The sequence below is a fragment of the Tasmannia lanceolata genome, unplaced genomic scaffold (genome assembly GCF_043159265.1).
Source record: "Tasmannia lanceolata isolate RefF3 unplaced genomic scaffold, GAP_Taslan_0.1 ptg000011l, whole genome shotgun sequence".
Taxonomy (NCBI): domain Eukaryota; kingdom Viridiplantae; phylum Streptophyta; class Magnoliopsida; order Canellales; family Winteraceae; genus Tasmannia; species Tasmannia lanceolata.
Window position 1 is genome coordinate 4,690,278 of NW_027518688.1, and position 26,832 is coordinate 4,717,109.

A 26,832-nucleotide genomic window follows, 5' to 3' on the forward strand; every position below is an offset into this window, starting at 1 on the left:
CACGTGTGGGGGAGTGTTAAAGTATAAAAGATAAATAACACCTTTCTCCAACAGCTTAAGCTTTAGGAGAAGTTGGTTAGTTAACATGGTATCAGAGCCAAAGGTCTCGAGTTCAAACCTCCCGGATAGTAAAATCCACATGCGATGGTTGGCCCAAAGTGGGACCACATGTGCCACGTGTTTGCCAAGTGGGCCACACGTGCGGGGGAGTGTTAAACTATAAAAGATAAATAACGCCTTTCTCCAACAGCATAAGCTGTTGGAGAAGTTGGTTAGTTAACATTTATTAAATCACAGAGTAACATATGGCTACAACAGTGTTCATCATGAACCGTAAGCCTCACATGATCCTCACCAGACATGGTGTACACACAACCCTGCGTTGTACATAGGTATTTTTCTGCATTATACATAGGCATGCATGTAGTATCCATTTTTTCATGCTTCTCTTGGCTGTCAGAAACAAAATGAGTTCGCATTATTTAAGTGCTTGTTAATTTCTTTCACGATCATTGTATTCTATGGTCCATATATCATCATTGCTTTCTTTCCATCCGTGCACATTGTATGGGTTTTGACATGGTTGAGGTAAAGAGTAATAAATTTTTTATATTTTTTCTTGGTACAGTAGGTAAAACTCTATTGATTTCTTTTCTAGGTGGAAGACGCAGTGTCTCGTGCTGCAGAGGGAGCTCCAAATGCTGTCCAAGAATTGGATTTTTCATCTTTCCGTGCTCAGTTAGGTCCTTTAGCTGCAGTAAGTATTCCTTGTGGATTTTTATTTATTATGTTTGTCACCCATAATCATGAAGTTAAATTTCGTCCGAAATGCCGAAATGTTGGATTTCGGTGGGGACCGAAACCGAAATTTCTAAAAAAATCCAAAATTTTGGTTGAAATTTCGCAAAAATGATTTTTTTTTAAAAATTGTATGAATTTTCTGAAATTTCAGCCGAAATTACCAAAAATTTGGCCGAAATTTCGAATTGAATATAAAATTCTTTTTTTTTCCCGAATTTCTGAATTTCAGCCAAAATTTCAGTTTCGGCCATAAACCGAAATTTAAAACCTTTCCCATATTCATTTACTGACATGAGCTCCCTTTTCAGATTCTTCTGTCTATTGATGTTGCTGCAACTTCTGCTAGGTCTGTTGATATGTGCAGGCACCTTCTAGACAAGGCGAGTCTGATTGCTTAACTTGTGATCAAACTTGAAATTAGCTTCATAACTTTCTTCAAGTAAATTAGATCTTTTCTCCTTTTGTTACTTCAATGAATTTTAAATTACAGATTGCTGGTGACGGACTTTCCACTTTTGCGAAACATATATCATTGTCATTTCTTATGATAGTTTGCATCTTGGTATGTTACAAGTGTTTTGGTATGTAAGCCTTCTTTTAAATTTTGATATATGCAGGCACGGGTTATGTTATCTGAGATCTATCCCGGAGGTTCTCCCAAGATCGGTTCAACTTACTGGGATCAGATTCAAGAAGTGAGCATAATTTCTGTAACAAGGCGTATCCTTCAACGTCTGCATGATTTCTTGGAACAGGTTGGTGTTTGAAAGGGACAGGTAATGCAAAGAAGAAATGTTGTAACTCGTTTTCTTGTCATATTATACACTTGTTGGAATGGAATTTCTCTTCAGCCGGGTGCCATTTACATTTTGTTCACATGGGAAATGCGATAATGGAACATTAATAAGCATTTTACATTTGCCACAAGGACAAGCTGGAATCCATTGTACGATGTCTTCAATCAGAACAAAAGGAGCTGAGAGTAAACCTTATGATGACAATAACAGTGAAATCAGAATCAACAACTGACTTTGATCGCCCAAAACATAGAAGATACCTTGGCAAGTTAAAAAGATGGAAGTCTCCTCTATGGTCACGTACAAATGGATTGTATTCCAGAACTTGGAGGGTTGAAATAAAGGATAATCCTGTAAAATCAGATCTATAGATGACATTAAAATAGAAGACAACCACATGTGGGTGAGAGTAGTTTGACTAATGTTGAAATGAGAGTACATTGGTTTATAAACTTTATATACAATGGTAGGGGAAATGAGTAAAATATCCCTTTGTGGTCTTTCCTAACACTCCCCCTCAATCTTAAATTTTCATTTGAACATTCTCAGCTTGCTTGTCAAACACTGATGCTGGTCTGAAGTGGCTGCTTTCGTAAATGTGTCTGTAAGCTGATTGATTAGGCACGTGCTAAGGATATGTTTCATCATTCTGAACTTTCTCTCTGATGAAATGAGAGTCAATCTAGATGTTTTTGGTTCTAGCATGAACACACAATGTTGATATTTCTTCATTGCACTCTAATTGTCACATAGGAGAGGATATACATTCGAATTCAAATTTACTTGTTTATTTTTTATTTGTATGGAAAATTTATTAAAAAAGAGAGAGACCGAGAAAGTCCCATAAGATACAAGAAAAAATATGGCATTTTAGTCCAGAAAAGAAACAAAAAGCAAGTGAACTCCATCTCCCCCCTATAAACACTCTCTCTAGCAAGTTTGTCAGCCTCTCCATTAGCTGACCGCCTTATGTGAGTAAAGGATATCGAAGAGGATCAAATTCTATCCTTAATTCCGTCAAATAAATCCGTGAATCTCCATAGAGCTGTATGGGAACCTCGAAGCCACCTAATAACGTTAAGAGAGTCCCCTTCTATCTATACCCTCTCCAAGTCTTGATTTGAAGCCATCTGATACCATGATAAATGGCTTAAACTTCAGCCTCGTTTGAGGCTGCCACCCCAATTGGGCCACTGAATGCTCAAATTACGATCTCTTCTTCGTTTCTAAGGAGCCCTCCAATGCCCGAGGGACCCGGGTCCCTCATACTCGAGCCATCAAAATTCAATTTAAGTATCCCTTGGGGAGGAGGGGGTCCATGCTTGTACTACTTTATGAGCATTGTTAGATACCCCACACATCTCTCTCTAACCGTGCCACAAATCATACGCCGAGGCAAATCTAAAGGATTCTAGAGTTTTCACCCAGGAAATAGTTAAAGCAATGACCTTACTGAAAAGAAATTGGGCTCCCTTTGAATAACCTTTAAAGATTCTAGTGTTACGCTCCTTCCATAGAACCCAAATGATGGCTAGAAAAGAAACATACCAAAGGTTGTTACCATTCCTCTTCCACGGTACCAAGGCCCAATTTTCAAAGGCTCCAAGAAAGTTTTCGGGAAGACCCATATAATCCCAAATCTACAAGAGATCCTACTCCATACCTTTGATGCAAATTTACAGTGAACTAGTTAATGGTCTACTGATTCCCCTGCTTCTAAGCATAGAGGGTCAATAATCATCATATTCCTTTCTCTAAGGAAGTCAATAATGGTCTGGATTCTTTGGAGAATCGCTGACCGTCCCAAAGAACATACCCTCGGTGGAGCTTAAAAGTCCCACACTTTGGCTACTTTGGAGGTACTGAAGCAAGGTACAAGTTGGTGATAGAAGGATTTAACGGAGAATTCCCCACCTGAGTGCTAGACCCAAATTCTTTTATCTTTTCCATCTAGCTGTATATAACACCTTTTAAAAGTTTGCAGTAAGCTTCCCACCTCTTCCAATTCCCTATCAAAAATATTCCTCCTGAAAACTGGACACCATACCACGCATATTCTCTGATCTTGTGAACCATTCTTTAACCATAACATCCTTATTCTCTGAGACAACAATGAAACATGGAAACCTGTCCTTCAATAATATATTTGAGCACCATATATCCCACCAAAATCTGACTCTATCCCCTGGATTTACTTCTTGTAGAAATCGAATCCTTGTAACTTCAGCTGCAATTGATTCCATGCCCCTTTCTTTCACTTCTTCACCGGATTGCACTACCATTTTCTGCTTTTTACTACGCCATGATACACAGCAGGCATATACAAGCACACAAAAACCAGTTAAAGATTAAAACTTGTTAGGATCTCAAGCACAGGATGCGTCAGTGTACCTTCTGCATGAATATCTCCCCCATTGTGTGCGGCATCGTGAAGGCCAAAACCCATGGTGCCTCAAGCATTCTCTTCGCTGCTTGTAGATGTTTTTTTCTAGGGTCATGAAGGTGCTGAAAAGCCTGGCTCGTTACATATGCTGTTCCGGCACTATGAAGGTAAGGTACTGTAGCATATTTGGATTCTGCACTGGTCTTTTTTTTATGACATAGGGTATCCCCACCCCATTTTAGGGCAGGAGTGCAGGACTATTTCCTATGGATGTGTTTAATCACCCGTAAACCATGCGCATCGGGTGGAATCTGCACTGGTCTGTGCGATCATTTACTGCTTTTTACTACGCCATGATACACGGCAGACATTTACAAGCACACAAGAAAACTAGTTACAGATTGATGCTGTCAGGATCACTGGTACAGGTTGCACCAGTGTGCCCTTTTTTTTTTTCTTTTGAAATGGACCAGTGTGCCCTTCTACACGAAAATATCTTCCTTTGCCATTTACTGTGTTAAATTGAATACTATAACTCTGTATTATGTCTTATGTTAGATACCATAATTATAGTTATACAAAGTGCATGTGAATGTGGTGCGTATGCATTAGGTTTAAATATTTATATGAATTACTTATGAAATTTTACATGCAGTGAATTCTCAGACATGTCTGACAACTAATGTCACTAGGCGTTCGATGTTAAACCATTATGGGTGTTTTTCTTTCTTATGTGATGGTTTCTAATTGTACTTGTGCTTTTCTAATGTTTTGTGAATGTTCATCTTAAATTCCATCATTTGAATATGTTTCCATGATTTTTTTCGTGATTTTACCAGATCTGCACTAAAAATTTCATCTGAAACTGACATTTTTCCATTTCTGTAATGATCGAAACACATACCAAAACCGAAACCTGAAATCTTGGTTCATATGCCTATGAACTTGTATTTCGTAAACAAAACTGCTTTTAGAATCGCCCATGACATAGTTTAATATGACATGATCAATCATATTGAAGTCGATCAACGCTTCATTAGTGAGAAGATAGCTTCTAGGGTGTCTATTGTGGATGATGTAAAAATTCTTTTGGGTTTGTCAAAGAAATAGGACAACTAGGGTAAGGTGAAGGGGGACACAAAAACGTACTTTGTATGGAGAATATTGTGGAGGAATGTTAGGAGAATTGATTTATTTATTTGCTAGTGGTTACGCTGGTGTAAGAGGTAGTACTATAGATCTCAGATGAGCCTGTAATGCAGGAAGATGTGGATGTGATACTAGAACAGTTACTAGAAGGATTACCTCTTATGACAGATATCCAGCACCACAATGGCCTAATTTCAGGGTCAAGCTTTCCGAGTAAATGCGTCCCAATGAACATGAAGAACCTTAGGAAGCAAGTAGCTGAGATTGTCAAAAGGAATGATTAAAGAGCATGAACCCATGTTCATTGTAGCCCATTCTGATAGAAAAGGACGTATCATGCCATATCTGTGTTGATAGCATGACTATTAAGCTTTAACATGCTTACTATCAAGTACCGGTTTCCCATATTGATGCCTGATTATATGCTCGATATGTTGACGGGAGGTTTAGTTTTCTTGAATATCGACCTTCATAGTGTTAGGGGACGAGTGCAAGATCGTGTTTAGGATGCAATAGAGGCTATATGAGTGCCTAGTGATGCTGTTGTGACATATAATGCCCTAGCATTTTCTTGACACTGATGAATCAAATCACCTTGCATATTTACATAATGTGATGGATGTGTTGTAAGAGCGCAACTTATATGACAACAAAAAGTACAACTTTTTGATAGATAGGCAGACCATCTTTAAGTGCTATCTCCCTTAATCACAGAGATGGATTAGTTGACGTTGTAGGACATCCTTAGATGGCCTATGACTGACCATTTTGTTGGAATATGTAACTTGCCTAAGGGCATTTAGGACTTTGTCCATTCCTTTATGTTTTAGTATAAAGATATGAGTCAGGGGGAGATAACCCTAACTCATTTTATTTTCTCCGTCTAAACTTTCGGCTAACATGGTATCAGAGCCGTAGGGTTTTCTGATCCCTAGGGTTCTCTATCAGCCTCCATCTTCTCCGCCATCCCCACCCCTCTCGCCGCGAAACTCAACTCCGGGCCAAGTTTCATCCGAGGCACACCAGCACGCTGTCTTTTTCCTCCTGAGAAGGAGTCGTTTTCTCCGAGCCGAAGGCACCAGGCCCTCCCTCCCGCCCGCCACGTTTCTCCTCCCCTGCGCATAGTTCCTGGTCCTGTACCCCCGCGCAGCAACCCCCCACACATTTTCTACCCAGGGCGGAAATTATTTTCCAAGAACGAGGATTTGCACCGGAAAATATTTTCTGACCCCCCCCCCCCCACAAAATCACTTTCCTGGAAATAAGTTTCCAAGGCTGTGTTTCGCCTCGATTCAGAATTTTTTTTTCCAGCCCCCAATTCCTAGGTTCCCATAGGTTTGTTGGTAAGCCTCACACCCCAAGTTTTTCAACCTACATCATTTTTCCTCTTCTTCCTTTCATCCCTTGGTAAACCCTACTACTCTTTCTCCCTGTTATTATGGGTTAGATCTTCATCTCTTACCCTACTTTGATTCTAGTTTGTCTTTGCGGCTCCCCTCTGTGTCTCATGGCTTCCCTCTTGTCAAGCTTCGTCGATGCCCGTCATTCTTGGAGCCGTGTCTAGCTTTCTTGGCGTATCCTAGTTTGCCCACCTATTCTGTTATCTCCTGTTATTCGTCTTGGTTTGGATTGTCTGTTTCTTTCTTGCTTGTTGTTATGGAGGAGGTGCTTGACAATCCTTCCACAGGAGTGGCTCCTGGCGTTCGTCCGACACCCTCTTTGGCGTCTTCTTCGTCATCATCTCTCTCTGTGGACGGATCATTCCCACATATCACTGCTGTTAAGTTGGATGGGGCAAACTACGTTACTTGGAAAGTAGCTGTCGAGAAGTATCTTATTGCCCGTGGGAAAGCCCACGTCATTCGTCGTGATCCTCCTCCTACGACGGATCCCTCCTTTGATCGATGGGAACAGGAGGATGCTCTTGTTTGTACCCTTCTGTGGCAGATTATGGCCCCTCACGTCTCTGGGCCCTTGATGCTTCTGCCTACTGCGAAACGGATCTGGGATCAGGTTACTCTTCTTTACTCTGGCGTGGCAAACATTAGTCGGATCTGCTCTACCTATTCTGAGTGGGTGCGTTTCCGCCGTGGTGATCTTTCTCTTGCCGCCCATTACAGCCAATTCGTTGGCCTCTGTCAGCAGCTTGATGTTTACATGCTGCTTACCACGGATCTCACAGAGGCTGCCCGTCAGAGGGATCAGATCCGTGTTGTGCAGTACCTTGAGAGTTTGGGTCCAGAGTACATGCATCTTCGTCAGCAGATTATCGGTTCTGGCGCTATTCCTTCCCTTACTGAGGTTTACTTCCGCGTCCAGCAGTGCTCTCCTGGTGATCCAGTGATATCTGTTCCTATTGATGGTTCTGCTCTCGCGACCTATGATGGCAGTACTCGCCCGCCTCGTGGTGGAGCCTCCTCTGGTCGTGGCCGTGCCGGCCGTGGTGGTGGTCGTTCTGGTGGTGGCCGTGGCCGTTCTTTTTACACTCACTGTCAGTGCGAGGGACATTATATTGACCATTGCTATACCCTGCATCTCGAGCTTCGTCAGGCACGCTCGGCTCACATGGGTGCTACTATTGCTTCGTCTTCAGATTGCGCTCCCTCTGCTTCTGTTCCTGCACCAGCTGATTCCACCTATACATTATGCCGTGCCGATTATGAGGAGTTCCAGCGTCTGCGGCTCAGTTCTCGTCCTCCCTCTGCAGGTTTCGCCCAGCCAGGTAGTTCACCCACTACCCTTCTATCTAGCTCAGGGTCAGGGATCATTGACTCTAGCGCATCCAATCACCTGACTGGTAACTCTTCTCAGTTTCATTCTTTTCGCTCTTTCTCATCTCCCTCTCAGTCTATCACCCTTGCTGATGGGTCCACTACACCAATCACTGGTGTTGGTCAGATCTCCCATCATCCTGCTCTTACCTTATCTTCTGTTTTATGTGTACCAAAATCACCATTTAGTTTACTTTCAGTTAGCCAAATTACTAAATCTCTTCACTGTTCTGTCTCATTTTTCCCATCTTACTGTTTGTTTCAGGATCTCTCGACTGGGAAGACGATTGGAACGGGTCGTGAGGTAGATAGACTCTATCGTCTTGACTGCCGGCCGCCTACTGTCTTACATAGCTCTGTGGATACATTTCAGTGGCATTGTCGCCTGGGGCATCCTTCACTTCAGCGGCTGCAGCAGACTTCTCTGGTTCCCTGACCTTTTTCTAGTTTTCAGTGCGAGTCCTGTGTCGGGAAGCACCGTCGTGTGTCGTTTCCGTCCCCGATCATTAGTCGAGTGTCTAGTCCATTTGAATTAGTCCATTCTGATGTATGGGGACCCTCTAGGGTCGCGTCTAGTACTGGCTTTCGGTATTTTATTGTGTTTATTGATGACTTCTCACGCATGACCTGGTTATATTTACTGAAGAGTCGATTCGACGTGTTCTTTGCTTTTCGCACATTTCATTCTGAAATTAAGAATCAATATAATTGCAATATTAAATGTCTTCGTACTGACATTGCTAGAGAATATTTTTCTGATACTAATGGCTTTCAATCCTATCTCTCCCAACATGGGATTTTACATCAGTCTTCATGTGCGTACACCTCTCAACAGAATGGTGTTGTTGAGAGGAAACTTCGTTATTTGCTTCAAGTAGGTCGCACTCTTCTTTTTCAGATGAGTGTTCCTAAGGCATACTGGAGTGATGCCCTTCTCACGGCGTGTTTCTTAGCAAATCGCCTTCCTTCCTCTGTCTTAGAGGGTGCCTCTTCTTTCGAGATTTTATCTCCTAGTAAGGAACACTTTCCTCTGACACCTCGTGTATTTGGATGCGTTTGTTTTGTTCATCACCTTGGACTTGGCCGTGACAAACTCGATCCCCGGTCTGAGCGTTGTGTCTTTCTGGGGTATTCCCGTACGCAGAAAGGCTATCGTTGCTATAGCCCTCGTCTGCGTCGCTGGTTTGTCTCAGCCGATATTACGTTCTTTGAGTCTGAGGCATTCTTCCAACATGGCGCGGCATCTTTCACCCCTTCTCTCGAGTCCGAGGTCTCGCTTCCCTTACCAGATCTACCCGCTCCTCTTCCGTCATCTCCTATTTCCGTGCGGCCAGCTTCTGCAGCTTCTACTTCTTCTGCCACTTTGGAGAAGCCAGCTCCACCTAAAATTACACAGCTGTATCAGCGGCGCCAAGTTACAGATAGGTCTCTTCTACCTCCTCTCGCACAATCATCTTCTGAGCCGATGATCCCTCTCTCCCGCTCTCAGGTATCTTCTCTTCCGCCTTCCTCTGTTGTTTCTGATTCTCCTATTGCATCTCGTACGAGATCCCGTTCCACTGCACATCCTATTTCGAATTTTGTTTCTTATGATAAGCTCACCAGTACTTTCCAGAGCTTTGTTTCCTCCTTGTCTTCTATGTCTTTACCACAGTCAGTGGCTGAGGCTCTTGACCATCCTGGCTGGCGTGATGCTATGAACCTAGAAATGGGCGCTCTTCATAGTAATGATACATGGGATCTGGTTTCCCTACTCGTTGGTGCCCGTCTTGTTGGTTGTCGGTGGGTTTTCTCCATCAAATACCTCCCTGATGGTACTGTCGAGCGCTTAAAAGCACGGTTAGTCGCGAAAGGATACACTCAGACTTTTGGTGTTGACTACACTGAGACCTTCAGTCCCGTTGCAAAAATTCCCTTTGTCCGTGTGCTCCTGTCTCTTGCTGTTGATCATAGCTGGCCCCTTCATCAGCAGGATGTGAAGAATGCCTTCCTCCATGGCAACCTGACTGAGGAGGTGTATATGGAGCAACCACCAGGGTTTGTTGCTCAGGGGGAGACTTCCTCCTACGTGTGTCGCCTACGCAAGTCACTATATGGCCTCAAACAATCTCCGCGTGCGTGGTTTGGGAGATTCAGTGAGGCAGTCATGCGCTTTGGCATGAAACAATGCGCAGTGGATCACTCAGTCTTTAGTTATCACTCTTCAGCTGGGTGTATTTTGTTGATATTTTATGTGGATGACATAATCATCACAGGGAGCAATTCACAAGTTATACAACGTTTGAAAACCTTCTTGCAAAAGGAATTCTCTACTAAGGATTTGGGTCAGCTCATGTATTTCTTGGGGATAGAGGTTGCTCGTTCTTGTAGAGGCTTGTTCCTATCACAGAGAAAGTATGTCTTGGACTTGCTAAAAGAAACAGGCAATCTTGGAGTTAAACCAGCTTCTGCACCTATGGATCCTAATGTGAAACTCGTTCCAGAAGAAGGAGAGTTGTTGGAGGATCCTGGCAGGTATCGCAGGCTTGTTGGTAAACTTATATATCTCATGGTTACTCGGCCAGATATTTCATATGCTGTTGGAGTTGTCAGTCAGTATATGAGCTCTCCACGTACTTCTCACTGGGCTGCGGTGACACAGATTCTCAAGTATTTGAAAGGGGCTCCAGGGAAGGGATTGATGTTCAAAAGACATGGCCATATGAAAGTTGAAGGCTTCTTTGATGCAGATTGGGCTGGATCCCCAGCAGATAGACGGTCTACCACTGGGTATTGTACATTTGTAGGTGGCAATCTTGTTTCATGGAAGAGTAAGAAGCAGGATGTTATAGCTAAGTCCAGTGCAAAGGCTGAGTATAGGGCAATGGCAAAAACAAGCACGGAACTTATTTGGCCATGTTCACTTCTTTCTGAAATTGGCTTCATTTCATCTTCTCCTTCGCAGCTTTATTGCGACAACAAAGCTGCAATATACATTGCCAACAATCCAGTCTTCCATGAGCGCATCAAGCATATTGAAGTGGATTGTCATTTTATCCGTCAAAGAATCCAGAAAAGAGAGATTTGCACTGTGTTTACTCGGTTAGGGGACCAATTAGCTGATATGTTTACAAAGTCCTTAAATAAGTCAAAATTGAGTGATATATGTAATAAGCTAGGAATGTATGATATCTACATTCCAGCTTGAAGGGGAGTGTTGGAATATGTAACTTGCGTAAGGGCATTTAGGACTGTACATTCCTTTATGTTTTAGTATAAAGATATGAGTCAGGGGGAGATAACCCTAACTCATTTTATTTTCTCTGTCTAAACTTTCGGCTAACACATTTAATAGGTCGTACCTTCATGGTTCATCCGCTTTCTATAGGAGATTCGTTTGGAACATCAATTCCATCATATTGCTTTCGTCACCATTGTTCTGAGAAGTGGTACATTTCAGTGGACACCTGAGTTAGAGAAGAGCTTTAAGTTGTTCAAGCAGAATATGCCACAAATTCTTGTTTTAGCCTGATTGTATTGCCTCTCACGTGGGCATTGAGTGATATTGTACCGTGAGGTTCTTCTTATAGCTTTCTTCAGTGAAAACCTGTACACCGGAATTGGACACTACATATGTTGGTGAGTTCTATTTGGTTATTTCATGCTCTTCGTTGTTGGAATCATTATTTGATTTCGAAATTCAATTTGTTCTCAGATGAAAAAGCCTTGAATCACATCAACGGGAAAGATAAGATGAGTAGTATTAGTGGCATACCTGCAGGAGTTCGCCTCTGTCATTTGACATAAGGTGGGAAGTTAAAACAGAGTGGCTGATGCTTTGAGCAGAGTAGTCATGCTATTAAGCTCTTTGTCTGCCAAAGTTATTGGTTTTAACCATGGAGTTAAATTTTGGTTTCAGTCCCCACTGCAACCGATTTTTTTTTTTTTTCCAAATTTCGGTCATTTCGGCCGAAATTTGAAGCCAAGACAACCAAATTTCGGCCGAAATCAAACCGAAATCCAAAAATTTCAGATTTCGGCCGAAATTTAAAACAATGGTTTTAACATGATGCCAGTGCTATATGCATAGCACATGCATTTTTCTACATTCTTGATGCAGTTACAGCATGGGACAGTTGACAATTATCTGTTCCATGCTGGGCATCTCTTTGAAGGAACTAGGCCATATGTTTGACTAGTTCTTTGAGAGTGAGCATTATGTTGAGTTACATGGAGAGGGCCTTTGATCCCCGAGGTTGTGTAAATTGGTGGATTATAGAAGAAATGCAAGTTACTAAACATTTATCGACTGTGTTTAGTTATCATCAGCACGTCTGATTCTTTATTTGATGTGGTGACTTTTTAAAGAACTTTAAAGATTTGTGACTTGAAAATTTTGATGTTCGAATACCTTTCATCGATTTGGAACTTGGAAGTACTCTGTAGATCTGATCTAGTTGATTGAAGTGAGTTGACGGGGAACCATTGATGTTAAGTGCATTATGCAGTTTAAGCTGGAACTTGAATCTAGTGAGGCACAACCTTTAATATGTTAATTTCTTTGTGTGGGCCCATGTACTAGCAATCCATGTATGTCCAGCGTGAACCAATCTGTCCTTATACTTGCAATTCTTTCTTCCGTTGTGGTTGCTAATGAATTGAGAACCTGATTTGAGACTTTTGTGGAAGATCTGGATTCTCTAGATTAAGTGGATGATATTCCCATGACCTTATTTTGATAATGGGACAAATCACCTTGTTTTACACTTTTAATCAGCTGGCAAAAGCTGTTGCATTTCCCAAAAAGCTTTCAGCAGCCAATCCTTTTTTAATCAGCTATCAAAAGCTTATTGCAATTCCCAAAAAGCTCTCAGCAATCTATTCTTTTTTTAATCAGCTGTCAAAAGCTATTACGATTTACAAAAAGCTCTCAGCAACCAGTTAGAGTAGCGTAAAACAAGGTGATTCGTCCCATTATCATAGCATAGTAGTGCTGATATAAGTCCCCTAAAATAATCTAGTTCATCTGCGAGTGGAATATGTTGAGGCTTGGGCACGGGTCTATTTAGTCAGACGCTTGAATCACCAATATAATAAATTTTATTAATCAAGGACGCACAAATATGTCGAGTGGATGGGTGTTGGTTCTTACATAATTTGATCTACCCATTCGCTGTAATATAAGTTTGTTCTATAGGTCTAAACTCTTATGTATGTAGAGTGAGCCTCATTTCCGAGAAACTTGTGTGCCACAAACTCTTCTGATGGTTGAAGGTTTCTGACCTTAATGTTTTCTGTAAAGATTTCATTGATGAATATTCAAGTCTCATTGGATGGTGCAATTAGATGGGTTACTGTGAAAAAGGATGAGGAAAAATGTCTTCTCTGTGCTCTGTGAGTGGATCTTCTAATTCCGGGAGAGAGGAGGACTCTGGGAGTGAGTTCTTGTCTGTTGATCTTGATTCTAGAGATTTGGACTCGACTTTAGATTTGACTCCGGAGGAGGTGGCGGAGGAAGAGGTGCTTCTTGGTTCAATTCTGGGAGAGACGATGGAGGCGGCTCACGTTAACGGGGATTGTTATCCTACACTGCATGTGGCGCAGGATAGAGTTCCTCCAGATGGCTGTATTTTCGAATTTCAAAATGATGTTTCTCTAGTGGCTTATAGGTGGCGAAGTTTGTGTGGTGTGAATAATGCGGTAGCTGCGGGTGTGGACCCCACTTGCTCTATTAATAGTCTATTCGACATTATGGCGGTGCTCTCCCTGAGATCTTCTCGTAAAGAGGCTTTAAGTGAAATTTGTCGTCCTTGGGCCTCACCAGATGGATCTACTTTGATCCTTGTTGGGCCTCGGGCCTTGGCCCACGAAGTTGACGGGGATGGGCTTGGGCTTCGAATAATCCAAAAGGGTATTGACACTTCCGGTAATTTTAGGGCTATATTGGGATCACCTGAAGGCTCGAGTCTGGATTCTCTGATCTCTCCGTCGTCCACTTCCTTCTGCCCTTGTTGGGAAGGTGATGCTGGAGGTATGGTGAGTCCCAGTCTTTCTTCGTTATATCCTTTGGGGGAGAGCTTGGTGGAGGCTTCCTTGGCTAGAGGTCACAGATTGGAGAGTTTTTCATCCCGGTTTTTTCTGTCTGGAATTGCTTCTCGCTTAGTCTTTGGCTCAGAGGAGGAATTGGATGATCCGTTTGAGAAGGACATGGGAGTGGAAGGAAATAATTGTTCAAGGGAAGAAGTTGTGTTGATCGGCCCGTGTGGTCGTGGAGGTCTGCAAACTACTCTAATGTTCCTTCTCATCTCTTATCAATCCGGTTCGTGTGGGATGTCCTTAAGTGTTTCCGAATCTTTCTGGCTAAATATGGTTGATGAGGGGCCTAAATTGGATTATTCTTTAGCCAACCTCGCTAAGCTTGTTTTGGAGAATGTGAGTTCTCTTATGTTTCCGACTGGTTGTGTCTCGAGGTTGGGCCGTATAAAGATCGTTTCTGGTGTGGCACAGAAGGGTGCTAAAAGTTTTCTTCATTGGAAGAGATTCCATCATAGTTACTCCAAAAAGCAAAATTCTATTCTGGAGTTTGAATCCCATGCGTCTGTTGATTCTCTTTGTGAAGAAGTTCTCATCTCTTCTGCTTCCATTGCCGATTTGCAGAATCCTTTTTTTGAAGTGTCAGGTTCTTCTAATGGAAGTGGTCACTGAGAGGGTTCTCGGAAGTGTGACATTGATTTCTCTGTGAATCACACTTTGGGTGTTAGTAAGTAATTGGGGCTGGTGTATGTAGGGCCTGAGGATACATTCTTAGCTGACATCAAACTCGCTGAGATGAGGGACTCAGAGGATTAGGGGCATTTAAAGAAAGGGTCAGAGGAGTCTTAAAAAAAAAAAAAGAAGAAGCTAGGGAGCTCCAGAGACTAAAGTCGTGAATTAATTATTGTGGTGGAGTGCATGTTGGATCCTCGTCGGAGCAGAGTGGGAGCCTTTCTAGTGGTAGAAAGGGGAGGTCTTCTGCAAATGTTGTTTAATAATGAAGATAATATCTTGGAATATCAATGGCCTGAGGCATCAGGATAAAAGAATTCAAGTTAAGGATTTTGTGAAGAAGTTGAAGCCTGATCTTATCTGCCTGCAAGAAACGAAGATGGAATCCATAAATAGAAGTGATATCAGAAGTTTGGGGGTCCAAGCGGATTGGGATTTTGCTTTTGTTGGTTCAGTGGGTGCTTCAGGAGGTATTTTAGTAGCTTGGAATGGGAGTATATGGAGTAAGCAGGATGAATGGAGAGGTAGATTTTCTCTGTCTGTGGCCTTAAGTAAGGTGGAAGATAATTCAAGGTGGCTATTTTCTTGCGTGTATGGTCCAGTTCTTAGAGCGGAGAAGGGTTTATTTTGGGAGGAGTTGGGTAAGGTTAGGGCCTCTTGTTGTTTTCCATGGTGTATTGGGGGAGACTTCAATGAAGTTAAGGAACTCGGAGAGAGGTTGGGATGCTAGAGACCAAGTCTTTATATGAGGGCTTTCGCTGATTTCATAGCAAAATTTGAACTTGTTGATCTCCCTTTATCTGGTGGCTTCTTCAGTTGGTCAGTCAATCAAAGCCGAAGTCGGCTTGATTGATTTCTTATTTGTTCGGGTTGGATGGACTTGGTGTCTGAAGTGTCTTAGAAAGTTCTTGCGCATTCGGTATCAAATCATTGCCCTATTCTTCTTGACCCGAGGTTAGAATCTTAGGGTCCACCTCCCTTCAGATTTGATATTGCTTGGCTGAACTATGCAAGTATGGAGGACAAGTTAGGAAATTGGTGGCATTCTTGTCAAGTGGTGGGTCCATCCGGTGTGGTAATTGGCCTCAAATTAAGGTTCGTTAAGAAAAGATTGAAAGAATGGGTGAGAATCCAGAAGCTGCAGTCTGGTGGGAGGAAGTTTTGGTTGGAAAATCGGATCTTGAGTTGGTTTGCCTTGGAGGAATGCGGTTTGGGATCTGAGGAGGATTGGGAGGAATTGGGAAAAGTTAAACAAGAACATAAAGGCTTGCTTCTTCATGAGGAGATTACATGGCGCCAAAAATCAAGAGTGAAATGGTTGGAGGAAGGAGACAAAAACTTAGGAGGAATTTCTTCGATAGAGAATTGGAGGCGATCTCCCAGTTGTAAGAATTGTTATAAGTTTGCTATATCAAAAGATGTGGGGTTCATAGAAGAATTTGGATTTGGAACCCTTCCAGGTTATTTTAGGTAAAGTTTTTCTATTTTCATTTGGTTCCTTCTAGTGGTGAGCCCCTTTCAGCCAAGGTTTGGAAGTATCACTGTCCCCCCTCAGTCAGTTTTTTTGGTTGGGCAGTGTAGTGGTCGAATTCAGACTATTGAGTTCCTTAGAAAAAGGGGCATGTGGTTAGTGGATCATTGTCCTCTATGCTTGGAGGATGGGGAGTCTATTGACCATCTTTTTATTCATTGCAGGCTAGTGAGAGAGATTTGGGGGCTGTTATTGTCAATGTTTGGTATATGTTGGGTGTTTCCTAGATCGATTCTTGAGTTAATGAAGAGTTGGGAGTTAGTTCCTTGGAAAAAGAAAGGGAAAGTATTATGGAAAATGTGTCTCCTGGCATTGTGGTGGGTTACTTGGAAAGAAAGGAATTCAAGGGTCTTTGAGGGAGTGGCTAAATCTTCTTATTGGCTCTATTTGAAAATTATAGCATTAGCTATTTCGTGGGCTAAAACTCTGCCGTTGTTTCAATTTGTTTTGGCTTTTGACCTTTGGGAGGGGTGGCGTATAGTTTGTTTTGAAGTAGAAAGAAGACCTCAGATTATTCACAAGTGGGAAGCACCGCCTGCAGATTTTATCAAAGTCAATTTCGATGGATCTAGTTTTGGAAATCCGGGACTGGCTGGCGTTGGAGGTCTGTGCAGAGATTCTTTAGGATCAACTTTGTGGGCCTTTTTAGGTCCTATTGGCATAACTGATTCAACTGAAGCGGAGGTTAAAGCGGCATTCCATGGAATCAAGCATTTGGGTTTGGATCTGTATGATAAGGTGATAGTGGAAGGAGACTCTTCCAATGTGATAAGGTGGCTATCGGGATCGGTGGCTCCCCCTTGGAGGTTTCTTAGTTTCTTTGAGGAGATCTCAGATTTGACTTCAGGTTCTTCTATTGTCTTTAGGCTTGTTAGGAGATCAGCTAATGATGAAGCTGATTCTCTCGCTAGATCAGGGGTGGTCATGTTGGATTTGGAGTGGTTTGACTTCCTTCCTCCATGAAACAGTTGTATTTCTTTTTTTTCCTGTTGTAATCCTTTTGGACCATCTCGGTTCTTTTATCAATATATCATATTACCATTTCAAAAAAAAAAAGTTTGCTTTGAGTTAAGGTGGCAGCATTGAACCTCATCAATCTTTATTATTTATTTATTTCTGAATGGACAACTAATTCGTCTCAGTTATTTGTGAATAGAACAATTATCTTTTTTTCCCGTTACTAACTCACAACGTTACATAATTTGGCTTCTACTTGGTCCTTTAGTTTATTTATAATAATTCTGTACTTTTTGTTTCTACTTCTGCTGTCACTCTGAGGCTGTTCATGGGGGTATTCTTCCACCTATATATTTGACCCTTGGCTCCTATTTTTATTTCACAACCTGCCTCTTCAAGGAAATTTATATGCTTCAAAAGTGAATATCATGTTTAGGTCTAAGTACTTCCTCTGTTTCTTCAGGAGAGAACTCCAAATCTTCAGGCGATTCTTTCTGGAGATATGATTATTTCTACGTCTAAGGAGCCTAATAGACAAGGACAAAGGCAACGTGCTCTTTCTATCCTACACCAGATGATTGAAGATGCTCATAAGGGAAAACGACAATTTTTGAGTGGTGAATCTCTAAAATTGGTGAAATCTGTACTACATTTTATGTCATTATGTATCTCTTTCATGCATTGATTTAAATTTCTGTTTTGGTTTCGGCCTTGGGCCGAAACCAAAATTTCGGCCGAAATCCGGTAAAAAACATTATTTAATTACTTCGAAAATTTTGGCCGAAATTTTGGAAAATTTAAAAAAATCAATTTGTCGAAATTTCCAAACGTCCAAAATTACAGCTGAATCCCTTTTTTTTAGAATCCCCTCTTCTGCGAAAGAGTGTCGTGTTTCGACATGGACACGGAGTGTCGGAGACAACAAACCCTCAAAATTTTTAATCGAGGACACGACTAAATCAGAAAGTACATATAATCATGATTGGTAGACAGAGATTTGTTTGTTGAGTTTTGATATATGGATACGAGGTGTTTGATATGACAACCCCAAAATTCATAGAAATAGTGACACGCCCATAAACTTACGTACCCATAATATTACCATTACTATCATAATTTGCAAACATGAGATAGTCAAATAACAATGCATTCTTCAATTTATTCTAGTTCTCTTCAGTCACCGATATTCAGTGTGAAAAGGAGACCAATAGGATACAATCAATATAATATTTGAATAAGAGTTTATTTATGGGAGGGGATATAACATCAAATATTAGTTAAAGAAGAGCTAAAAGAAGAGTTTATAATAAAAGAACAGTTAATTATAAAAGAGGTGAGCAAAATATTTATTAATAAAACAGATTGTCACACTTGACATGGTACAAAAACTTAGTCGACACACCCACATTAAATTTGACCCTTCTTGGAGTACATTAAAAGTGTCTGAAGTGTCGACACGTGTGGACACGAGTGTCGTGTTGGACATGGCATGGCATGTGTGTCGGCAATAAATTCAAAGTGTCGGCTAAATCACAGATAATTTTTATCGTCTGTATAAATTTCAGGGAAGCTTCATAATCTCGCCAGAGCTGTTGCTGATGAAGAAACTGACGGAGATTTTATAAAAGGAGAAGGGATCTACTCTCTTAAGAAAATCCTCACAGGTTCTGAGAGGGATGGGGTTCTTGGGCTTGGACTAAGAGCTAGCAAACCAATATCCTCTTATTCAACCGCCGGAGAAAATAGTGGAGAGCCCCCTGGATACGAAATTAAAGATTCTGGAAAAAGATTAATTGGTCCCTTAAGTTCCAAGCCTGCTACATATCTTTCTGCATTTATTCTGTACATTGCAACAATTGGTGACATAGTCGATGGCATTGATACTACTCATGATTTCAACTTCTTCTCGCTTGTATACGAATGGCCTAAAGATGTAAGGCTTCTTTCATTCATTTATTTTTGGTTCCACTGGCTTTCTCTTGCACATTTCAGCTATGGTCATGTAGAAATTTTTGTTTTCAGCATGCAAGTTTTTGATGTAGTCAGCAGTTCGATTTATAATGGTTTGATTTATATTTGTAAGCTATCTCTGGTTTGAAGGAAGGAAACAAAAAGTGCATGTCTTATGTGTATGGGAGATGGTGGAAGGGAGGAAAGAAACAATAGTTTCTCTCCAGTAGGTTTTATAGTGCTTCTGATAGATAACATGCGACATGAGGCATCCTCATAACCCATGTTCAATGTACGAAAAGAAAATTGCTTTCATCTCTGTTTCAATGGAGATGTTTAGGATTTTGATATTTGAAACTACATATTTTTGTGTCGTTCTGGGGAAACTTCCCAAACTTTTTTCTCCCTTGAATGTGTCCTATGTTTTAGGCATTCCAATAGCTATTTCACATGAAACCATATCGTTGCCCTGATAATATTTTCATATGGTAAAGATTTCAAATATAAAAGTTTTTGACACTTTATATGGCTTGTCTGGCTACACAAATTGGATATTTCAACACAAAACTTGATTGCTTGGTTGGTCAATTTATAGGATGTTTGTTTGGCCTAGTTAAATTTGAGAATAGGACCACAAAGTGTGTGTAGATTACCAAAGATATGATAGTATTGTGTGGGTCACACTATATGACAATCTGGTAGTCTGAACAAAAGTCTTAAGCTTTTAAATGTCCAAGGAGTAGCAAATGAGGTGAAATTTGATATGTTTTTCTAATGCATGATATGCATTTGGCAACATGTCCTAGACGCCACAAAAACGTTAAAATATCCAAAAATTTATTAAAAATTGGATGAAGTTATAGCCCATAAATGTGGGCTATAACTTGCAGTTGGGGACTCTCTTAATGTCATTAGATGGCTTAGGGGCTTCCATCCTTATCCTTAGATATTCACTAATCTATTTGATGAGATTCTTGATCAGGTGGGAGAAAATCGCCCTTCTTTTTCTCATGTTAGAAGATCTTCTAATAGTGTCGCCGATAGACTAGCTTGAGAGGGGGTCTCTATGGAGGTATTGGAGATGCTTGATTTTCTCTCTCCCTGACTCTCTTGCCTCCTAAAGTTCTGGGGGTCTCATTTGTATCCTTTGCTTCGTGTTGACCATCTTGGTCTCCTTTAGTTTCTTAATAAAATCTTTTACCGTTCAAAAATTTTTTTTATAGCCAACAAAAAACAGATCTGTTTCCTAATTTTTTGACTTGCAAGTGTGTATGGTACATTTGCTTCTTTACAAAGTTAAGAATTACCTTTTAAATGATACCTGTGTTTACAGAAGAGTTTAAAAAACTTGGACTTAGACAAGAACTCAGCCTGACTAAAAGGGAGTCGATTAAGGTTTCTCAATGATTGATGGAGACACATTTTCCTTTTTTTTAAAAGAAAGTAACAAAACTCAAGGAGCCAATAAGGAAGAAAAAACAAAACGAATAAAAGGATCAGAAAGCTCAGTTTTACAAAAACGGGCATCTCATGCCAAACCATAAATTTTAAACATATAGCACTAAACTTTGCTAGGGCTTCCACACGGGAATTTCTTTATTCTCTCTATTCTTGATTAGGGTTTTATTGATGTCCACGTGAATTATTCCCTGCTTAATCTCTTTAGATCTGTCCTTTCGGCTATTTTGGGATTGTTTCATGATTTGTTAGTCATGAGTTTTATATCTTAGTTTTTAGGATCTTTGCATTTGTTACGATAGTCATCTTGGACTGATTTTAGTGCATAAAACCCTTCCGGGGACTCTGTAGTTTAGCGACCAATATTTTTATGATAAGCAAGTTATTCTTCAAGTGGCATTATTATTGTTTATTTGTTCTACATTGCAGCTTTTAACTCGCCTGGTCTTTGAGCGAGGCAGCACCGATGCCGCAGGAAAGGTGGCTGACATTATGTGTGTGGATTTTGTGCATGAAGTGATATCTGCCTGTGTTCCACCGGTTTACCCCCCAAGGTCCGGTCATGGTTGGGCCTGCATTCCAGTGTTACCCACCTTGTCAATAAGACTCGAGAATAAAGTTCCATTCCAGTCTTATAAGGAAACAAAGCCTAGTTCATATGGTTCTTCAGCGCCAATACCTGGATCTCCTCTTTACACTCTTCAGTTGAATATAGTGAAGCATTTGGCTAAATTGTCCCCAGTGAGAGCTGTTTTGGCATGTGTTTTTGGGAGTAGCATATTATCCGGTGGTGTTGAATCATCAATATCTAGTTCCTCGAGTGATGCACTCAGACAAGCACCTGATGCTTACAGGTTATTCTACGAGTTTGCGCTTGATCAGTCAGAGAGGTAAGGGATATGAAAGAAATACAAGTTGTTGGGAAGTTGATCATATCCATAGTTTTAAATTTCGGTCGAAATACCGAAATTTCGGGGTAATTTTTTAATTTTTTTTTCCAAAATTTTGGCCGAAATTACCGAAATTTGGCTGAAATTTCACCACAATAATGAAGTTTGCGTTTTTTTACCGAATATCGGTCGAAATTTCGGCATTTCGGCCGAAATTACGGTTTTGGCTATGTCCGAAACCGAAGCCGAAAGTTTATACCTTGATCACATCTTTATCTTTTTGATAGCTTCATTACCTAGTTCCAATTTTCAATTTGAGGAACAGGTTTCCAACGTTGAACCGATGGATACAAATGCAATCGAACCTTCATAGGGTATCGGAGTCCACTATAACAGATAATAAAAATGAGGGTGATGTACCTAAACCTGAAGCGAAAATCAATGTGAAGCGATCTCGCGAACTTGAAAGCGATACTGAGTCCGAAGTTGATGATATGTCTGGAAATCTTGCTTCTTCAACTCTTTCAGAAGTAAATACTCAAGGCCATACAGCTTCTGACAGTTGGCAAGAATTCCCGATATCTGAAAATGCTGAACTGGATGCGGCAGTTTTTCTCTCGTTTGATTGGGAAAATGAAGGGCCGTATGAAAAAGCCGTTGAGAGGTATGAACGATGCAATTAACTTTTAATATTGATGCTTCCTTCATACCGATAGTCTAGCTTGTTCTCCCTTGTTAAAGTATAAAAGATTAAATAATGCCATCTCCAACAGCTTAGGCTTTTGGAGTAATTGGTTGTTTTCACATGGTATCTGGATTCAAAACTCCTTGATATTAAAAATACACATGTAATGGCCAACCCAAAAGAGGCGCTAGATGGACTACGTGTAGGCCAACGCTAGAAAGGGGGGCCACATGTGAGGGGGAGTGTTAAAGTATAAAATATTAAATAACGCCATCTCCAACAACTTAAGCATTTGGAGTAATTGTTTTTTTTTTTTTTCAAATCCATCATGATTTGCCTACATCATGAGTCCACATTCCCCATCCCTGTTTTTTGTCTTCACCAGTAAACAAAGACATTTTCTATAGAAGCTATTCTCTCCTGTAGTAGTGATTCAACATCAAATGTTGCTATGGGTAAAATCTTACACTGGGTGAAATTGCAGCATCAAACTCAACAGATGCAGCATTTGCATGAGTGGAAACATGGTAATCTGGTAGCTGGAGTTGGAGTCCTGAAATAAATGTATTTTCTTTGGTAAAAAATGCTGTATCATTTGCTGTTAAATCGTTGGCACTGACCAGGAGTCACCAAAATGGAGGGTAGAGCTGTGTTTTTTAGCCAAAAAATGTTCATGTATGTAATATGGCTTGTTCGAGTGCTGAAAAATTGATGGCCAGTACCAGTGCATGATAGATATGTGATACGGGTAAGTGATTCCATGTCAAGAATTCTAAGTGGTGTACCCATTGTTGTATGCAATATGTATTCTCTGGGTGGACATGACCCAATTGGTTTATTTAGGCAATTTAACTGCAAACTTCACTCCAACATGGTCAAGGGTTGCTGTTCATAATTCCACTCCAGGTACTTTAGAAAGATCATGGTCATTTGCAACCAAGATTTACATTTCGGATTCGGATTCCGATTCGGTTTTGGTCATCAAGGAAACGGAAACGTTTTGTTTCAGTTGGAAATTTATGTGGAAATTCTGTAAAATCAAGAAATCATATAAAAATATGCTCAAACGATAATATTTTAAGGTGAAACTTTAGGATATGGTAGAATAATTACAAATACACACTTACAGACCATGACATAAGTAAGATAGTCATCCATAATAGTTGTAGAAAATTGAACAGCTAGTTACATGCGCGACATTAACCATAATCACGTGCAATTCATATAAATATAATTATATTCATAAGTATTCTACTAATACACTTACGGTTTGGTTTTCAGTATGCATTTCTAATGCAACCTGATACGGCGGAAGCGCGAAAATAAACCACAAGAATAGGAAATCGTAGTCCTACGATAGCAAAATAGAGAAGAAAAGAAGAAAACTCCAAGAACAGACATTTCTCTTCAATTCATTAATTTCATAATCAAAATCAGAAGTCCCATTACATGTCTCTTCCACTCCCTTAAATAAGATTAGGAGGGATTCTAAAAAGGAATCTCATACAAGCAAAGGGGAAAACATCTATAATTGATGCTTCCACTTTAAAGGCAACCTAAATAGAAGTAAACACAATACTAAACTGCCTTAATTAGCCATGCCTGGAATGGCATGTTCCTTATTTGGCCATGCACAAAATAGAAATAAATCTATTCTAATTAGCATTAAAGAAAATAGAAATAAATCTATCTAATTGGCATGTATGAAATTGGAAACAAATCTACCATAATCATGCAGGAAAATAGAAACAAATCGGCATTGTGATTTGGGCTGCATCAGCCTCCTGGGTTCGAGAAAATCCATCCTCGGATTTGAATCTTCCAAATAGCACATGTTCTCGGCGGTCCTCGCCTCAATCATTCTTCCATGGTTAAAAAATACCCGTCCTCGAGTTTTGAAGTAACGAAGAAAGATCATCAACTGAAATTGACACAGATTAAGCCATACTATATAATTTCCAAAATGAAAAGATAAAGTCTGTTGATCTTGAACATGCTTGAATTTATAAATTTTCAAGGTAGCCTCCACTGTATGTAAAAATGGATCAACATAAACTGCAGAAGAATTCGACATAATATTTCTGTACTGGCCCATCACTTCAATCTCTGTGTTTTCAGATCTACTATCTTTCGGTACATTATTCATGATTCCGCATCGCACTTCAACCATCTCCTTAAGTGAATCATTGAGCACTTTATCTCCATAGAAAATAAATTGATCATCATTTGAACTTTTAGAAACAATTAAGAATCCGTCGTCTGAGTATTCATCATATATTGGGGGCAATTCCCAATTTATGATTTGGAACAAATCTACGATAATCATGCAGGAAAATAGAAACAAATCAGCACTATGATTTGGGCTGCATCAATTTTGGTGGGGCTGGTGATCTAGATCTGGTTTAAAACAATGCGTAAAGCAACCATCTGATCATGGTAATGAAATTCGATCGCACGAAATTGGCACATCAACAGTCAGGAACTGTTATTTGCAGTAAAAAACAGAGCATAAACAACAAGTTGCTGTAGTTTCTGTAAAACATAAATAAAATGCCGAATGCAATTCGAAATTCAAGTGGAAAACAATAGAAACAAAGTAGAATTGAAAATGCACTAGCTGTATTGATGAAAATCTGGTAAAATGTTCAAGAGAAGATGAAAAGAAGGCTAAAAATTGCAATTATAACAGAAGTGGAAGAAAATTACAACGAGAAGGAACTTAGGTCAGCCACATAAAGCCAAGATCAAGAAGAAATGAAAGGCCTTGAATCCAGGAATTTCTTCTCTATCATCAATCAAAGTTCTTACAAGTCAACAAATCTCTCTCCAAGCTAGAGTATACAAGAGTTACTTTTCAAATTCAGCAAAAAGTCCTAAATGAAAGAAGCTCTACCCTATTTAAAGTCGTCGTCTGGCGCCTTTTTCCTCCATTTACAATCAAACCTCACTACATGGCCCCTCATTACAAATATACCCTCCTACAATTGCAACCTATAGAAGCATGGAAATTATTACGTTGGTGCCACATCACTAGCCACCTTGTCCCTTAATCTAGCCGATCACCTCAATACATTGGGATGGCCAAGGTTGTGCAATACCTTTTCATCTATTTGGTCAGCCATGTCCATGATGGGGTCCTCAGCAGGTGGAAACAGAAACATTTAGGTTGTTTCGTGTCAGTTTTGGTGGAAAATTATAACCTTGTTAGCAACAGTTAGACTGCCATTTAATACCCTATTTGGCAACGAATGTGGAGCCTTTGTAGCTATTATCTGTCTTTCATCTTTCAATCTATGAAATTAGAATGCATAAGATAATATGTCATGTGAAACACATTCAATTGATCTTTCACTACTATAACTGTCGTACAATCTGTTATGTTAATGAATCCTTTCTTGTATTTCATACTCCAATTTATGACCATTTTAGGGTGCATAAAATTAAAAATTCGCATGATAGTACATAAAATTCAAAATTAGCATTATCCATACATAGAATTGCAGATTTTGGAGTTAAACCCCTACTTATAAGGGTGAAACAATTGTCTTATTTTTTATAGGAAAGATTGAGCAGTTCACGATTCACTTATATGTAGTGGTGCAACTCAAGTCGATTGGGGTTGAGCTTTTTCCATAAAATCGGGTTAGGTTCGGTTTGATTCCAATTTATATTTCAGCAAAAGCTCAAACTGACCCAACCCAAGTTGTACCCCTACTTTATAGCCATCATAGGACGTTCTCCAAATACAATATTTCAAGTTTCAGAATCTGTCCAAGTTCATCATCAATGGGAATATGGCATTGGCTAATGTAACAACACAAATCCACATCGGGTCGCTACGAGGAAAGGATTAAGTAAAAACCACAAGATTTTTTTTTAGACAACAATAACATGAGAGAAATCCAAACATAAGAAAATAAACTGACCAATCTTATTCCATTGGATTAAAAGTCTATTACATCATTAAATTAACCTACTTATATCATGTCCATGAACTAAAATAAAGCTGTAACCCATATACTCAGACTAAATATCCAAAGTATGACAATATCTAAAACAACTGATGAATATGACAACATCATCATTCCAAAATCCTAAGATTGCTCTTCCTCATCCTAAGGTGCTCCTTGCTCATCACCTACAAAATATCTGTGTAGTAATAGAATCAGAGCAAGCTCCCTCAGTGGGCTCACACAATAAGAGTAAACAATAATGAAATTTTATTATAAAAATGTTTCTTATGACAATTGACGAATAGGCAACGGAATGGAAATAGGAACATGAGAATAGCAGTAAGAGCATGAGAACGATAGCAAGAACATGAGAGCAAATAAAAAGGGTTATCAACCAATCATGGTACAAGTAGATATATGGGTCTAATCCATTGCATCATATGTATATACACGGCCATCAATATCCATCACATACGGAAGTATGAGTCTCAAAATCATCGTGTGTGTATATATATATATATTATATTAAAGAGGAAGGGCTGTTTGACTGTTCATTATGCTTACGTGTCAGCCTCCCATGCATCCTTGCATATATTATTTGGGTTTTTGCTTTTTTTTTCCCTCTTGCCTTATGTGTTAGCCTCCCATTTGTCTTCCCATGAGAGAGAAAATCTTCAACCGAGATTTTTGACCTTTTCTCACGAGATTCTCTCTCGGTTTCGGTTGGTCCTAAATTCTCGGCAAAGAGCCGCTAAATTCTCTG

At 40.1% G+C, this 26,832-nt stretch overlaps 1 protein-coding gene across 4 annotated transcripts in view; it reads left to right on the forward strand.

The window, feature by feature from the left end:
• LOC143886379 (zinc finger FYVE domain protein) overlaps positions 1-26,832 on the forward strand; it is a 129,607-nt gene that overhangs the window by 44,711 nt on the left and 58,064 nt on the right. For all 4 annotated transcript variants that reach the window (XM_077390326.1, XM_077390325.1, XM_077390324.1 and 1 more), the window contains 7 exons: positions 659-757; positions 1,110-1,181; positions 1,419-1,556; positions 17,597-17,750; positions 18,699-19,066; positions 20,971-21,431; positions 21,757-22,095. In XM_077390326.1, coding sequence (XP_077246441.1) covers positions 659-757; positions 1,110-1,181; positions 1,419-1,556; positions 17,597-17,750; positions 18,699-19,066; positions 20,971-21,431; positions 21,757-22,095 — 1,631 coding nt within the window. The remainder of the gene's footprint in view (positions 1-658; positions 758-1,109; positions 1,182-1,418; positions 1,557-17,596; positions 17,751-18,698; positions 19,067-20,970; positions 21,432-21,756; positions 22,096-26,832) is intronic.